Source organism: Parus major, chromosome 3, assembly GCF_001522545.3.
Source record: "Parus major isolate Abel chromosome 3, Parus_major1.1, whole genome shotgun sequence".
Classification (NCBI taxonomy): Eukaryota; Metazoa; Chordata; class Aves; order Passeriformes; family Paridae; genus Parus; species Parus major.
Window position 1 is genome coordinate 13,298,204 of NC_031770.1, and position 15,911 is coordinate 13,314,114.

At 36.4% G+C, this 15,911-nt stretch overlaps 1 protein-coding gene across 29 annotated transcripts in view; it reads left to right on the plus strand.

Annotated features, from left to right (window-relative positions):
- NRXN1 (neurexin 1) overlaps positions 1-15,911 on the plus strand; it is a 670,738-nt gene that overhangs the window by 209,748 nt on the left and 445,079 nt on the right. For all 29 annotated transcript variants that reach the window (XM_015621249.2, XM_015621250.2, XM_015621265.2 and 26 more), the window contains one exon: positions 15,356-15,657. In XM_015621249.2, the coding sequence (XP_015476735.1) occupies positions 15,356-15,657 (302 nt within the window). The remainder of the gene's footprint in view (positions 1-15,355; positions 15,658-15,911) is intronic.

Genomic DNA, 15,911 nt, shown 5'->3' on the forward strand with positions numbered 1-15,911 from the left:
TTTTTTTTTAATCTAACAAATGCCAGTCTTGCTTCAAAAGCCTTGAATTTGGGGATGATGATGTTTGGCTGAGACACAAACTTTTGTTGCTACAAGGAGCCACACTTTCAGATTCTTTCTGAGGAACTAGGCATCTACTTGAGGAAAAGGACCCAAAATTAGATTCGATTTTGAAGTTTGTTTTAGTGTGCAGCCTTTTGCTCCACAGCCTAAATATTTGTACACAAAATACTTAGATGCAGCTAATGCCTACATCTCACTTCAGAGGAGATTGCATTAGCTTCTAGGATATAATAAATCCACTGGGCCCAATGCCTGAATTAACATAATAATTAAAGTTCCAGCACATTGTTGTAGGTCACAGTAAGAAAATGTTTAATCTTTCTGCATTCATCTGTGTACATTCAAGACATTGGGAGGTCTACAGAGACTGAATTAAATTTAAGTGTATCAGGAATGAACAGGGTATTTTAAGGAAAATGTGAAAAAGATTTAACTTTGTTGAGAACTGCTCATAATTGGTTTTGTTCTGACAATAAAAGATACAGCAAAAATTGGGTCACCACTCAAGTTACAGCTCAATTAATGAGAGAAAGCTGTGGGTGTATAACAGCCAAAACACAGAATTATCCTGCATCTGCCCACTTGAGGATTTGGGGTTTGTTTGATTCATAGATCATTGTTGGTGGTCAGCTGTGCCTACAGGAAAAAACAAGTGCTGGGCTGGAGTGAGTAAGCACAGGATGTAGTAGAACATCTCTGGAAGTTACTCTACAAAATTAGTAGAGTGTTGAGAATGAAAATATGCTTTTCCAAACATAATTCTAGGCTTGAAAAATTGATGATTTTGAAAGGAAGATTTAATGTCATTTTATGAGTCTTGAGAGAAGCCAAGGAATATTAAAAGTTATCTTGCCCTGACACTACTCACTAGCCAGGGAGAAATATCTGGACACTGATTATTGCACCACCAGAAGTGGGTCAAGATGCGGCTTGTTTTGAAACCAATTCAGAGATACATGGTAAATTCCTGAGTTTTAATACAATCTTTAGCTGCAGTTTCCCTTTATTCTGAAGCAGTTCTTTGCTATATAGGGATAAATGGATTTAGTCATTTAATGGCTAATTTCCTTTGCTAGGCATCCACTTGACGAAAGACCCACAACAGGATGGGTGAAGAAAAGTTCTGTTTGTGTTGCTGTATTCTGGGAAGCCAGGGCAGGCTGGTGTTCAGCTTTTCTTTGTGTTTGTGCAAAAAGCCACAAAACGTGGAAGATTAGCATAGAAAATAAAAATGGGGAGCCTGAAGCTGCTTAAATTAGTCTTTTTCTTGTATGGAAGCACGGAAAAGTGGCTTATTTACTTAATATTGGGGTAGTAGGGAAACAACTGAGAGGGGTGTAGCAGGAAAAACAAGAGCTCCAGGAGCTGCCCTTGGATACATCAAATATTCCTAATTTCATGGTTAACAGATTGATGAATGTAGTCTGCTTTTGCTTATGGGATGGAAATACTTCAGTGTGTATATTGTCTCCATAGCCCCAGACTAAACTACAAGCAAATAATCCTTGAAAAATAAAATAATCAAATTATCCTCCACTTAAATTGCGTTTTACCTCTAAATTTCAGTTTAGGAATCCAATGAAAATGAACTCAGGTAGAAGTGAATTAAGAAAGAATGGACTGCTAGTCTGCAAATGTCTAATTTAATGACATTAAGAAGAATTCTTAATTATTCACATACCTTTAATTTTAAGCCATTTACATGTGTACCATTTCATTTGAGTACTGTGATATAATGTTACCTCAACAATGTAATTGATGGGCAAGATTCTAAAATACTTTAAACACAGCTTCCTATTAGTTTGAATCTAAACTCCTGGTAAATCTGTAAGGTGTAGGAGCCTTGGGGAGAAATAGAGATAATAATCACAGAATGATTTTTTCACAGAAGCAGTAATTCCCTTTCCTGAAAGTTCAGAAAGATTTAAATACTTTAGCGAACATAATAACTGACCTGGTGGTTCTGTGATGAATGCTAGTGTGTTTTGTCAATAACTCTTCATTTTTAATTAATTTGAAAGTATCCAGAGTAGTAATCAAATAGCTTTAGAAGTGTAATAGTATGTATTCAGAATCAAATGTCTTGTGTATTGTGCATAAAGGGCTTTACTTATTTTCTCAGGGTGCTATGAAATGAGGAGGGACTTTAGAAAAACAAAACTATATTCAGCAATACAAAGAAAACAGTAGGGTTATAGAGGAAGGTTGAATTAATAGCCTGTGTAACTCAGAGTGCAGGCATTTTCTCTATATTGATCCTGTCACTCTGGCTACTGCATGATGGCATTTTACTAATGTTATAAATGTAAAACCTAACCAGCCTCTGGCACTGTCTAAACAGCTGACAGGTAATTACAGGAGACCTATGAGGAATAGGTGGGAGAGACAAAATGGAGGCTGCTGGTGAGGGCATTTGTGCTCAAATTATGAATTGAAGCGAACTTTCACTTACTCTATACTGTAGAGGGAATTCTTTCTTTTTTTTTCTTTTTTTTTTTCTGATGGGAAAAGAAGGGGTTTTGTTGCACTGCATGCCACAATGAATCCCTGAAAGTGACCTGTGCAGTCAGGGCCAGGAGCACACCACCAGTAGAACTAACTAGCAATGACAAAGAAGTGAGGGACGGATCTTTGTTTGGATATCAAAAACAAAAGTGTTTAACCTGCAAAGGGGGCCAGGGACAAAGACCAGAATGATTTGGGGTCATAGGAATAAATACAGGGTGACGGGGTGGAGTTGAGGGTCAGGGTCCAATTGGAACAAGGGAAAATGGTGCAAAGGCATGGCTAGGAACAGGAGACCAAAAGGCTAATGGAGGGTGGGGCAATGCAGCAAACTGGGGCCAGTAGGAATCAGGGGTAGGGAGAACATCTTGGGGATTATCCAGAAATGGCAAACGAGGGGTAGAATAGGGATTACATCAACTGGATGAACCAATAGAACATCGAACCTGAAGAGGTATTTACATGTGTCTGCAAAGATCCATGAGAGGCAGGTTTTCCTCACCCTGATCTCAGGGGTGTTTCTCCTTTCCTGCTTCAGCCCCTCCAGAATAGAGGCATTTTGTTAGTAGGCCTGTGGGCCTTTACAAGATTACAATTGTTACAATTAAAATTTTCATTGAATGTGTTCTATGCTGTGGTATTTGTGTGTGAATACTCACTCTGGTTGTACTCCTCACTCCTGATTGCTGTGTGGTTTAGTGTGGGACCAGCAGTCTTGCTCAAGCTGTGCAGGAGGAACCAGCCTGTGGTTCCTGCTGTTGTTGTCATAGGCTTCAGTCTTGCAATTTTTTCCACATTGGTTAGGAGATAGAAATTTGTGGAAAATAGATGTCAGTTGCCAAAATATTTGGTGAAGGATACAGGCTCCATTGCTTTTTTCCCTGCCCTCTCCAGTCAACAGCTTAGTGGAGTACCAGCAGCTGTGGTGAACACAATCTTAGTGCCTTGAAATGTAGAGAAACTTCAGACCCTGAATGCAGATTAGATTCTTGAAAAAGTAAAAGTACCCAAACCTGAAATTTATGTAATGTGCTTGTCAGTAGAGTGTCACAGCTTTTCTCTTTTGATTATCCTTTGTAAGATATGTTAAATTATTTTTTCAGTTGTGTTTTCTTCTGTAAGTGTTCTTTGGATGATTACGGTCTTGTTTCTATTTCATATGTGTAGGGCAGAAGGCTGTAAATAATGCTAAGCTCCTATGCAGCAATAATAAATATTGAAGTATTTTAAGCAGTTATTTTAGACAAGTTCCTGGAGAGGTGAAATTACTTCTTAATATCTAATGTTTCTAAAATGAGGCAGTATCTCTGACAGTGTCACTCTTTCTATCTCCATCTTTTTTCTGCTCTTTCCATTACCTGAGAAATGAGTTGTTAAGTTTTATGTTAGATCAGTGCAATGATGCAAATACGTCACATTATCTATGACACTAAGTATCTCACCTTCTTAGACATATTTATTGCATAAAGAGCAGGATAAAGTACCAGTGGTGCAAATGTGCTGCCTTCAGTGGAATTTACCAGCAGATGACTTGGCCCAGTCATGACAGCAAATCTTTCCTCTAAAATATCAATACAGCACTAGAGTCCAATTATTTTTATATTCTGCTAATCTTCTTTTGCTTTTACACTGTTCCTGCAGGCTTCTATAAAAAGACTATTGGTAATCTCAGTAGGGAGGCCTCCTTATCAAGCAGTTTTAAAGACTTATGACTTCTGAAAAAAATAAGGAAGTAATACTGAATTAATGGAAAAGGGGCTAGTCAGTCTTCAAAAAACTAAATGTGAAGTATATTTAATACTGATTATTTTGCTACTTGCAGAGGTTTTCTTGGATTTTTACAGATTTGATAATAAGACTTGGAGAGAGTTAGACTTCTTTTATATTTTTAAAATGCATGCCTAAAATGGTCCTTTAAATATAAATCTAGACATAGCTCTTTTTATATATTCATAGTTGAAAATAAATCAGTGCATGTATAGTTTTAAAGCTATGGTCAGGCCAAGAAACCTGCTTATCAATTTTGAGAGTCTCATTTAAAAGAAAATTGGTATCAAGAATAGATCTTGAAAGCCTTATTTTGTTATAACTTACTGGAATTATGTTAGAATGTTATTATACTCTGCTTAAGAGTGAATGTTGCCAAGCCCTGGTATTTATTGAAAAGAATAAGAACTGCTGTGGAGAAGGACCTGGGGGTCCTGGTGGACAACAAGCTGTCCCTGAGGCAGCAGTGTGTCCTTGTGGCCAAGAAGGCCAATGATGTCCTGGAGTGCGTTAGGAAGAGCATTGCCAACAAGTCAAGGGAGGTGATCCTGCACCCCTACTCAGCCCTGGTGAGGCTCATCTGGAGTGCTGTGTCCACTTCTGGGCTCCTCAGGATGAGGAAACATGGAGCTGCTGGATCAGGTCCAGTGGAGAGCTACTAAGGTGGTCAAGGGTCTGGAGAACCTCTCTTATGAGGAAAGTCTGAGGGACCTGGGGCTGTTCAGCCTCAAGAGAGGATTGAGGGGACCTCATCAATATCTCTGAGGGGAGATGTCACAGGATGGACCAGGCTTTGCTCAGTAAGACAAGAAACAATGGGCAGGAACAACTGAACAAGAAGTTCCACCTGAACATGAGGAAGAACTTTGCTGTGCAGGGAACCATAATGAACTAGGATGGATCACTCAGAGAACGTGTGGAATCTCCCTTGCTGGAGAGATTCCAGAACCACCTGGACACAGTCTTGTGCTGTGTGCTCTGGGATGACCCTGCTTGTGCAGGGAGACCAGAACAAATGTCCCTCTGTGGGCCTTTCCAGCTTGACCTATTCTGTGAAGTGACAGCAAGAATTATCTTGTTTAAAAACTAACAGTTGTTACTTGAAACACATTAAGGTATCCATCAAATTTCTTTGACTTGTATCTTCCTTTATCATGTAGTGGGTGTAAGATTTAGAGAATCATGGAAAAAGGTGTGGGGGAATGGATTTCAGAGATTTAATATTTCCTTGATGTCTTGCTATGTCTTTAAGAAGCTTTTCCATGCTACAGAATTGGAACATCCATAAGCAGGCTTGTTTCCTGAAGTGACTTTGTAGAAACAATGACTTATTTCAGACACATTTTTTCTTAAAACTCTTTGTTACGTAGCTGCTCCTAGTCCTTTAAATCTTGGTGTAAATTGCACTGTTAGCTACCTGATTACGAGCAAAAAAACCTTGCGTATTTTATTTGCAGTCAGATAAATCAGATTTTGAGACTGCCACGTGTAAAATTATCATCTGAATATCTCTGGTTGTTATTTACACAAGAACCTGATGTTATGTTCGGTAAGAAGTTCTTGCTTACGTGGACAGTGGTCTTTCCTCAGCACCTCCCATGTTCTGAAGTACTATGACCTAAATTTTGATTGGTGGTAGGAAGAAGAACGGGTATGAAAAACAGTTATATCCTGTCAAACCATTACAAAAATAATGGTAGTTTTGCTATTTTCTTTATTGTCTTGGAAAGTGAGTGTTAATTTAAGAACAAACAATAGTGCCAGAAAAGAAAAAAATAGCTACAATTCATTGGTGTAGAATATCTGTCACACCTCTGTAGATTTAATGAAGCTTTAGTGTCTTTTCCAAAATAAAATGTGCTAAATTAGGTTGAATTCAGTTTTCCTTTTCCCCTACCCTTAACACCCAGCTTTTATATATTCTTTTATCTGACTGCTGCACACAAAATATAAATAGAGGCGTGAAGGGGTTTTTTTATTATTAGGGCTCGTTCTGATCTTCAGATGTGATTGGGGTTTTCCAGTGACTGCTGATTACTGAGAATACTGACTGGCATATGGCTTAGGCTACCTTTGCCTCTCAGCAGGAATTGCAGTGCAATAAAAAAAGACTCTGAAGGAGAAAAACTAAAATACAGGGAAGAAGAGAGCAAAGGGCAGTGTTGAAACAACAGGAAAAAAACCTGAAAATAATAGGTCAAAATATTTCTAGGAAGATATGTCACAGCCTCTGGAGATGGTAACAGCACTATCATAACCATCAAGGTTTTCTGTGTGTTGGGAAGTCCTTTTGAGTGTTTCATCTGAATTTTTAAATAGTCATGTCCTGATTCTGGGTTTGCCCTTGAATGTTTCTTCCCATACATATGCAGGTGGTTGCAATTCTGTATAAATACCTGTGGGTGTTTTTCCTCTGTAAAGTACAGACAGTTCAGCTGCTTTGATTGCCATGACCTTGACCAAAATCCCTGTTATTCAAATAGTTACTAATATTTTTTTCAATTTGCCTCCATTTTAAAATACACATTTATTTTTTTAACTGTGGACGTATAGTTGAGTCTTCTTTCCAGAGCAGAATGTTGTTTGATCCTAACCCAGTCCACTAAAGGTCTGTGCTGCACTCATCAAGTCAGTGTTTCTGTTGTCCTTCGTGCTTTGTCCATCAGTTACATTTATAAAGGTAAAATATCTTTAGTCACTGTAGTGATTATTAAATAATTAAATATTTGGAAGAAAGTTGTCTGACTTTTTAATGAAGTTTATTAGATATTAGAGTTCAATACAAATTATTCAAACCATTTTAAATCAACACTATTCTTTTGCTTGCTAAAAGGAAATTCTTCTACCTTTGTCATTCTTTTGAAAAAAAAAAAGTTTCCAAAAACATTATATTGGATTTCTTATAATTCTTATTTTAATGATAATGTTTCTGATCCCATAGCTCATTTGAACACCTGACCCTAGGTTATGATAGTGGCTGAAGGTAATTCTGGGATGCCAAAAGAGATATCATACTACTTCTTATATTCAGCCTCATGTTAAAAAACACAGTTTTGGCTGAATTATTTTCCACATGACAATGAATTGAGATCATGAAGCTCAAAGAGTATTTTTGTCTAATGGTTTGCCCGTCTTTGAGAAGTTTTGAGCTCCTTCTATATCCTGAGTTAATCAGTAAAAAAGTTCTTTTACTCTTTGTAGATGACATAGCAATTCTTTTTGCTTCTTTTGAATAGGCAGGGTTGCAGAGAGATATTAGGTATGGCTTCTTTAGATTAAATATTTTTACTATAGCAACAGGCCATTAGCACATCTATATGGTCATTATTTTGAACAGCAGATTTCTTCAGCTGAGACTTCAGCTTCTCAGATCCCCTTTGTTGCTGTAGGATCCTTTCATAGAATGTATTCCTCGTGTGCTCAGTAACTTGGAAAGATATTTTTTTGTTTCATATGTGAAAAATCTTTCTTAAATGAGAGTATCCTCAACAGGCTGGAAGATGTAATAAAACAGTTGTTTTCATATTAAATTTGCCATGTTTACAGGAAGACCAAGAGTTATAAATAGCTTCTTCTGAACATGTTTTGAAGACTAACCCAGAGATCCAACTGACTTTTCCCAAATGTTTTATGTAGACATTCCTTCAGTGATACAGTCTCAGGCAGAGGCAGACAAAAAATAAAAAAGACAGTTTTATCAATCCCCTCTGGAAGGTGTTTTGTTTTACCTTTTTCAAAACCATGCTGTGTCTCTTTTTACTGAGTCAAATGCTACATATTCCGGCAGTACCTCTCTGAGACAAGTGCAAAACTGGTTTTATAGCAGTGGCTCATCATGTACATAATACCATTGCAGTGGCATTCCCTCTGCATCTCTGGAAAGCTTATTGCTACAAAGGGCTTCTTTTAACAGGAGTTAATTAGGACTGGAAAATTGCTTGTTGTTTTTTATTGCATCTAAACCCCAGGACATGGTGCACTAATCCTCTAGTGCTGTGTGGTGCCATAAGAGAGGTATTCAGCTGATGTCTCAGAAGTTTCTTATTAGCTTTGAAACTGTTCCTTATCAGATCATTTAACTCATTAACTCTTTGTACACATAAAATGTGTTAGTTGGGCATTATTTTATGCCTTGTTCTTTCATTTGAAATGTGTGTTTAAATATAACATCAACATAGTAAAAAAAAAATTCTTTCTTCTATTCCATATTTTTACTTAGGACAATGAAAAACGAATGCAGCTCATTCGGAAAACGCTCAGCAAGGAGTAAGGTGCTACTGCTTCATCCAAGAAGCAGTACAGAAAATGGATTTTTATCTAGGACAGAGTCTGCTTTCAATTTTTGCTAGAATAACTGCAGGTTTTTTTTTTATGCAGCTCTCCTTTGTAAGATACAAGCAGAAGGGACGCAGCCCAGGATGCAGGGGAAGAATTTACCTTACCTGTTTTATCACTCAAAGCAAATTAAAACTTGCATTGCAAAAGTTTTATACTTATGGAGAGTAAAATTAAAAATGCTATATTTTCCTATCATAACATCAGTTTTTCTACCAGTTCTGTAAGCAATCTGATACTGAAAGTCTGTGATTCTGATCTTTTGAAAAGCTGAATTCTGCATTTTGCAGTTTAGCTGTAAAGTCAGTGGGAACCTTGAGGCCTGGAAAATGCCTTTGGAAAGTTGTCCAGCACCGTTTTTAGCTTGGTGCAGAGAATGAAGCGTGGAGTTATTTGTTGGTATAATTCTGCTCTGGTTTCCCAACTTCTTACCAAAATTCATAAATGAATTTTAAGACAATAGTAAGGTTGAGTAAAAGTAGTTTTCTACTACTGCTACATTTGGTTTTCTGCTACATTCCTGTGAATTATTTTACATTTTGCACTTTATTCCTAATTTAACAAGAATGACTTTAAATCACTATTTCAAACTTTGTGGTTTTTGAGTAATTTATTGAGGCTTTATCACCATGATAGAAAGTGCAGGATACTGTAATCTACTTATTAATGATGCAACTGCTAATTAGAAAAAGGTTATCCTGTTTTCACCTTCTAGCAATTTAGTATTTAATGTACACTAAGATGGCACCATTCCTGAAAACTCCTGCTTGCTTTCCTCCCCCTCCCCAATTGCAAATCTGCTTTTGAACTGCATACTCTGTGTGATTAAATAAAAGGACATGAAAATTAGTGAGGAAATTGCATGGTGTAGCCATTTTAATTATGAATTTAAATGTCTGTTTAGAAAAATGAAGTAATTTATCAGTTATCTAGTGTTCCCTGCAAGTCATTTATCATGAGTAGCAACTATCATAATTTTATTCCAATCTGAGATGATGGGAAGGGATCATAGACTCATACTTCAGGAGTTTATAATTTTTGTGATCGGCTACTGATTTAATGATTGTGTGTGAAACAAAACAGGAGGTGGAAAACTTTCCCAACTTTCTTTGCATCATGATATCATACCTGACTTTGTATCAGTCATGCTGTTAAATTTTTCTCAGCAGGCAAAATATTTCTTTGCACCTCATTTTACTGCGATGGATACTGGTTTTATATTGGACACCAGTAGCAGAGACTTTGGTGCCCAGGATCACAGGTGCAGGGTGTTTTTTTGGGATAAACCATAGTTTACATAGATGTTAACATAGATAGGACATTCCAGGAACTGCAAGTATGGCAGTCCAAAGCACTCTGTTATAACTAACCAAAGTTTTACTTTGTACTTTGTTTGCTTTTGAGTGGAACATTTTCTGCCAGAAAAAGGCTTGGACTGGTTTGCTAGATCCCTGAATCTGGTTCACCAGATCCCTGAATTTGTGGAATAAACAGACATTTCTACAGCCTTTTTTTGTCTTTTTTCTTTTTTTTTTTTTTGCATAAGGTTAATTTAAAACAATAATAAGAAGCCCTTGAGAAGTAATTCCTCAGTCCTTCAGAAGAAATTGCTTATGGTCTTAAATAACTTCTCCGGTTTTGTTCTCGTGTTAGGCTAGTCATGATTACCTCATAATGAATTTATTGCCTCTCAAAGGAAAGGGACACAGAAATTTGTGCTTACTGGTGAGGGAAGAGAGCGTTAAAAATAAAAGGAAACTACCATATAGATCCTCATGGTGGATTTGGAATCATGAATCTGATTTTTTTCTCTGAATTGCTTCCTTGGAATCTTCTGTGGAGACTTGTTTAGATGACAAGGAATATAGTTTCTGGAAAGAAAAAGAAAGATTGTGAGAAATTGTCATGAAAGATTCTTCTGTTAAAAAAAGTTATTTATAAGAGACAGGAACAGAAAACTGCTAGTGTACAACAACAGCAGTACTTGTAAAAACTAACTACCTGAACTGATAAGGCAGCCCTCTGCATTCTCTCAGAATTAATTTCTTAGGTTTTATCATAATTCCATCATTTTTGTTGGTTTCATACTTAAGTCTTAATTTTTTTTTATTTAGACAGTATTACTTATTAGACTGTATTATTCTTTTTGACTGCCTGTGTTTTATTTCTAGAGGCAATCTGGTTTTCCTTTATCCAATCTGGTTATCTGGTTATCCTTTATTATGTGATTGGGAAACAAAATTCAGTATAACATTTGGAGAACTACTTTGTAATTTTTTGTCTTAAGATCCAGTGAATGATGGAAGGGTAAAGGCTGCCTTTCATAAAAGAGCAATGTGCTGGGAAACCTTGTGCATGATGCATGCTGACACCATTCCAGGTTCAGCAGTGCACTCCTCATGGGGGGAGGATTCCCTTTGTATGGAATGGCAAGCCGTTAGTTTGCTATTACTGCAAAGTGTGCCACAGAAGTAGCAGTTCAGGCTGTCTGGTTTTATTGCATCAGTCATTCTTATTAATGGTTTTGTCTACATGCTGTTTTAGTGTAGTTTTCCTAAGCTGCATTGCTTTTTCAGAAAGACTTTATAAGTTGATGGTGTAGCGGATAAATGTTTGAATTTTAAATTGTTGTGAAATGGAGCACCAAACAGTACATCTGGAAACATACTACACTCTGGTTTGACATAATTTATTTATTCAGAACACATTTAACATTTTGAAGATTGTAGAGAAGTAACTTGGCTCTTAGAAGTGGAGTGGTATTAGTGTTAGTGGTGTCAGCTTATTTTCTCTTTGGCAGTAATTATTTTGGCAGACAGATAAATAGACATCACTCTACCAGGTTTTGTTGTGTAATACTAGATGGGTTTGTCACGTGGGTTGTTGGGGTTTAGTTAATAAACTTTTGAGTTTACTTTCTTATGCAAAAGAACAGTGCAGCTATCAATAAATACGTTTGATTTGTTCCTGTTACAGTTTTATTTCTCTTGTCTATGGTTCCATTATTGTTACTCCTTAGTAAGATCAAAGCACCTAGTCCTATGTATGTGATTTAAATCAGGTATGGGTGCACGATCCAATTATTATGGGTACAGCCAGACCTAGTTTATGGTGTAACACTGCCAGTGAGACAGGTGAATGTGCTATAAAGCTTAGCATGGTGCTTATGTAGGACTGTAAAATCTGCTAAAGCCCATGGAAGTATTGCTGCCATATGTTTATCAGACTAAGGATTAAATGGACTTCCAAAGAGCTGAATATTAAAACTGTTTTTGACTTCAGTGGGGCAAAAAACCAGACCCTTTCTGCAGCAACAGGTGCTTTCATAGAGTGCTTCTCTTGTTTGAATCCTTCCTGTGATACAAACAGATGCACATCTCCTGTAATACTGTATTTTCACTGCCATAACATAAAGCAATTTACAGTACTCAAAATTCAGAATAAAAACATGTTAAACTCCTTTATGGTGTTCATATTATCTTGTGCTTTTCTATGCAGGTAATTACATTTTAATCATTAAATGAAGTGCAACACTTCATACTGGCTAGAATGACTGCCATGCATTTTTAATGGTTTCTCTAAGTGTTATTAAGTGATAATTTGAAAAAATAAACAAACAACCAGCAGTTTACACAACCGGTTATTAATGAAGCCTGTTCTTAATTTGCTTAAAGGATCAACAAAAATTGTGGTATAAAATGTAGCAATGGATTATGAGTAGGGTTTTTTTACATAAAACATTTGAATGTTTTATGGGTTTTTTTTTAATGTCCATTCTAAATACATGCATTCATATCAAGAGCAAAATAGCGCATATCAAAAATATCTTTTTGATATTAAAAAGTTGACACAGGGTTGATTATCACTATTATTTAGTGTCTTTTCTGTCCTCCACTGAAACATATTGATTTATGTGCCTTCTGCTCTGTGTGTGCTAAAAAGGTCTGTTTTTCAGTGACAAAGCACAAAAAAGATTTGTACTCTGATTTCCTTTTCTTGGTTTTCCTGAATCTTTGCTGGCCTGTGGCAACCCTGTGTGGTTGTTTTACCTCCAATCTTCCCATTTCAGAGCTGGGCATGACAAGGCAGATTTGCACTTGCAGTGCCCCATCATTTCCCAAATATCAAAGCTAGATTTGAGGAAAAATATACCTGAAGTTTCATCCAAATGATGCTAAGAGAGAAGATTAATTTTTTTTTGTGAGGAATTAATTATTCTGAAGACTGGAGAAATGTGGAAGTTTTCTATTGTTATTTCCTCCCGTTTCAAATAATTAATGTAATATTTGCAGTTGGGTGATACTAGAATATTGTCATAGTAGATAATGCTTGAATTCATGGCGTGGAAACAGCATAAAAATAGCAAATAATGGGTATTTTTGGTTTGTCAGGTGAGCAGAAAAGATAGTTTGGAAGGAAAAGCAAGCAGTTAGTGTCTTTATCCACAATTCAGGTTTTTCGCCAAAATGTTTCCTCTGAAGTAAAATGCTCTGCTTAGTTTTAGGTGTATTGGGTTTTTTTTTTGTTTGTTTTTCAAGTGAAATTCTGTTTTTAAACAAGTGAATACTAGTTTGATGTAAATATGAGTAATTTGTTCAAAAATTTTAATTTGGTGATATTGATTATCGTAGACTGTATTATTGACTCTAGAAGGAATGAGAGAGGGTTCAAAAATTAACAGTGAATTCTGCAGGGGTACTGCTTGAAGAATGACTCAATTACTTTCTTGGATGAACTGCTTGCTTCTTCAGGTCCTCGTTTAGGAATTTATTTTTTTTTTTAAAGGATCTGGCACGTGTTTAAGTTCCCTACATTTTCATGTCTGTGTGAATAGTCTGGTTTTACACAAGCAGTTTGGAGTGCATAATGTGTGTACTTAAATACTTTGCATGTTGATTCATTTATGCCCTTCAGTTTTTTTCATTACATACCTGGGACAAAACTACAAAGACCAGGTTTCTGCATCTGTTTTATCATCTCTCCATTGTAGGTATTCATTCTGCTTTAATATGCCTGTGCAGCAAGCACCCATTGCAAATAAACTTGCTCTTGAGCATTTTATGCTTTTATTAAATATTCATTAGATGGGATGCAGGCTGCTGCTTTGAGTGCATTGAAACCCCAGAAAATTCATTGTTTGTGAATCCCTTGTGCACCATGAGCCAAGGTGTTCTTCCTCCACTGAAACATGTCAGGGTCCAGGGTGCATCACTGTCAGCTGAATCTTGCTTTGAGCTGTAAAGAGAGCATAATTGATAAACAGTCATTTTGGGGTTTTTTACATTGTAGTCTAGTATGATTTGGCTGCTGCCACAAAAAAAAACCCTCAAAAAGATAGCACAAAACCAAAAAAGAAAAAAAACCCATCAAGAATTCTGCATCAAATCTGAGAGAAATCACTTCATGTAAGCACAGACTAATAACTTCTAATGTTCTTATTATGAAGCAAAGTTAAAGTAAAATACAATCATTGTCTGATGCCTTATCTGAGGTATTTGCAGTTGTCTCTGAACTTACTCTATTATCTAAAGAGAAGCATATTGACTATCCAGGATCAGAGTTAATGTATAGGCTACAACAGGAGACAAATACAACCGGTGTCTTCACACCTGTTTTTTGCCTGTCCTGTCATCCACTGGTCTCTTAAATTCACACTGCTATTCCCTTTATCTGTGGATATATGCATATATTTTGGATCTGTTCTGGTGGTATAACCGTGATGTGTGCAGCTCTGTCCTGGAGATGGAGTTGATTCTCAAGAAAGATGAAATTTTACATCCTCAGATTTTCACACCTTCATCCTTACACTGCATAAAACCTGCAGGTTTTCATTGAGATTTTACTAACTTATTATTAGCTGAACAAATAGTTTTGCCCTTTTATTGCTCTAAAATCCATACATCTCTAAACAGATAATTTTTTATGGCTCTAAATTCCATACAACTCTAGTGTAAGGTCAGTGTACATGTTTGTGTATAAGATTTTAGGGAAAATATAATCTCCATATGTGTTATACTTGGTTTTCTGAGATCGAAAACTCAGTTATTTGTGTTTCACCTTCAGGATAAATTAAGAAAAATCACCTGTATGGCACATACTTGCTAGTAAAAGTACATGCAAGAAAAAAATAACCTGTTCATTTTCTACTACATGTTAACTTGCTCTCTGGCACAGTGCTATATAAATCTTTAAGGCAGATTCCTAAATGAATGCTTTGTAGTTTTAGTTTATTCAAAACCTTAGGCAGAGCTAAGGAAGTATCTAGGTTATTGGTTCTTTTTGAGGTGTCATAATTTTAGTGACAGCTGGAAAGGAATAGATCTGTGTTTTGACTAGAATAATGCTTTGGTCTGTATATTCACCTGAATGTTATATATTTAGATGTGTTTGAGAGCAGATTGCTTAAATAGCGTTAATACAATTGCTGGTGCAATTTACTTTCTGAGTTTAATCATGTAATAATAAAAACATTAATGAAAATCTGTTAGAAAATAGTTAAAAATATGTTCACGGTAAATCTCATTTATCTCCTTCCTTCATGGATTTTAAGTGTTTTAAATGAATTATTTTTTGATACAGTACTTGCACTAATACTGTTAAATTAGCTATGAAAATAATTCATGCAAGTTGCCTTTAATTAAGTGCCAGCGATTTATTTGTTTGTTTCTCTCCTTTTGTTTGCCAGGAAAAGAAGAATATATTGCAACATTCAAGGGATCAGAATACTTCTGCTATGATTTATCTCAGAACCCCATACAGAGTAGCAGTGATGAAATAACTCTGTCGTTTAAAACGCTTCAGAGGAACGGACTGATGCTTCACACAGGAAAATCGGCTGATTATGTCAATCTTGCACTGAAAAACGGAGCTGTCTCCTTGGTCATTAATTTGGGCTCAGGGGCCTTTGAAGCACTGGTGGAACCTGTGAATGGGAAATTTAATGACAATGCCTGGCATGATGTGAAAGTAACCAGGAATCTGCGTCAGGTAACAGTACAATGGATACAAGAATAACTGACTTTTTTTATGAATAAATGCTTGATTATTTGAAAATTGCATACTGGATGTTTAGCAGGCATTTGATTAGTTGTTTTTTTTATTTGCACAAGGAAGGATATTCCTGCCACACTTGAGCAGGGGCATATCTAGAAAGTAGTAGGGCAAGCAGCTGTCTGAGACAGTACCAGTGAGAGGTTTTCATGACTTTAGGTATCACCCAGTGTTTCTCCAGTGCAACTGTC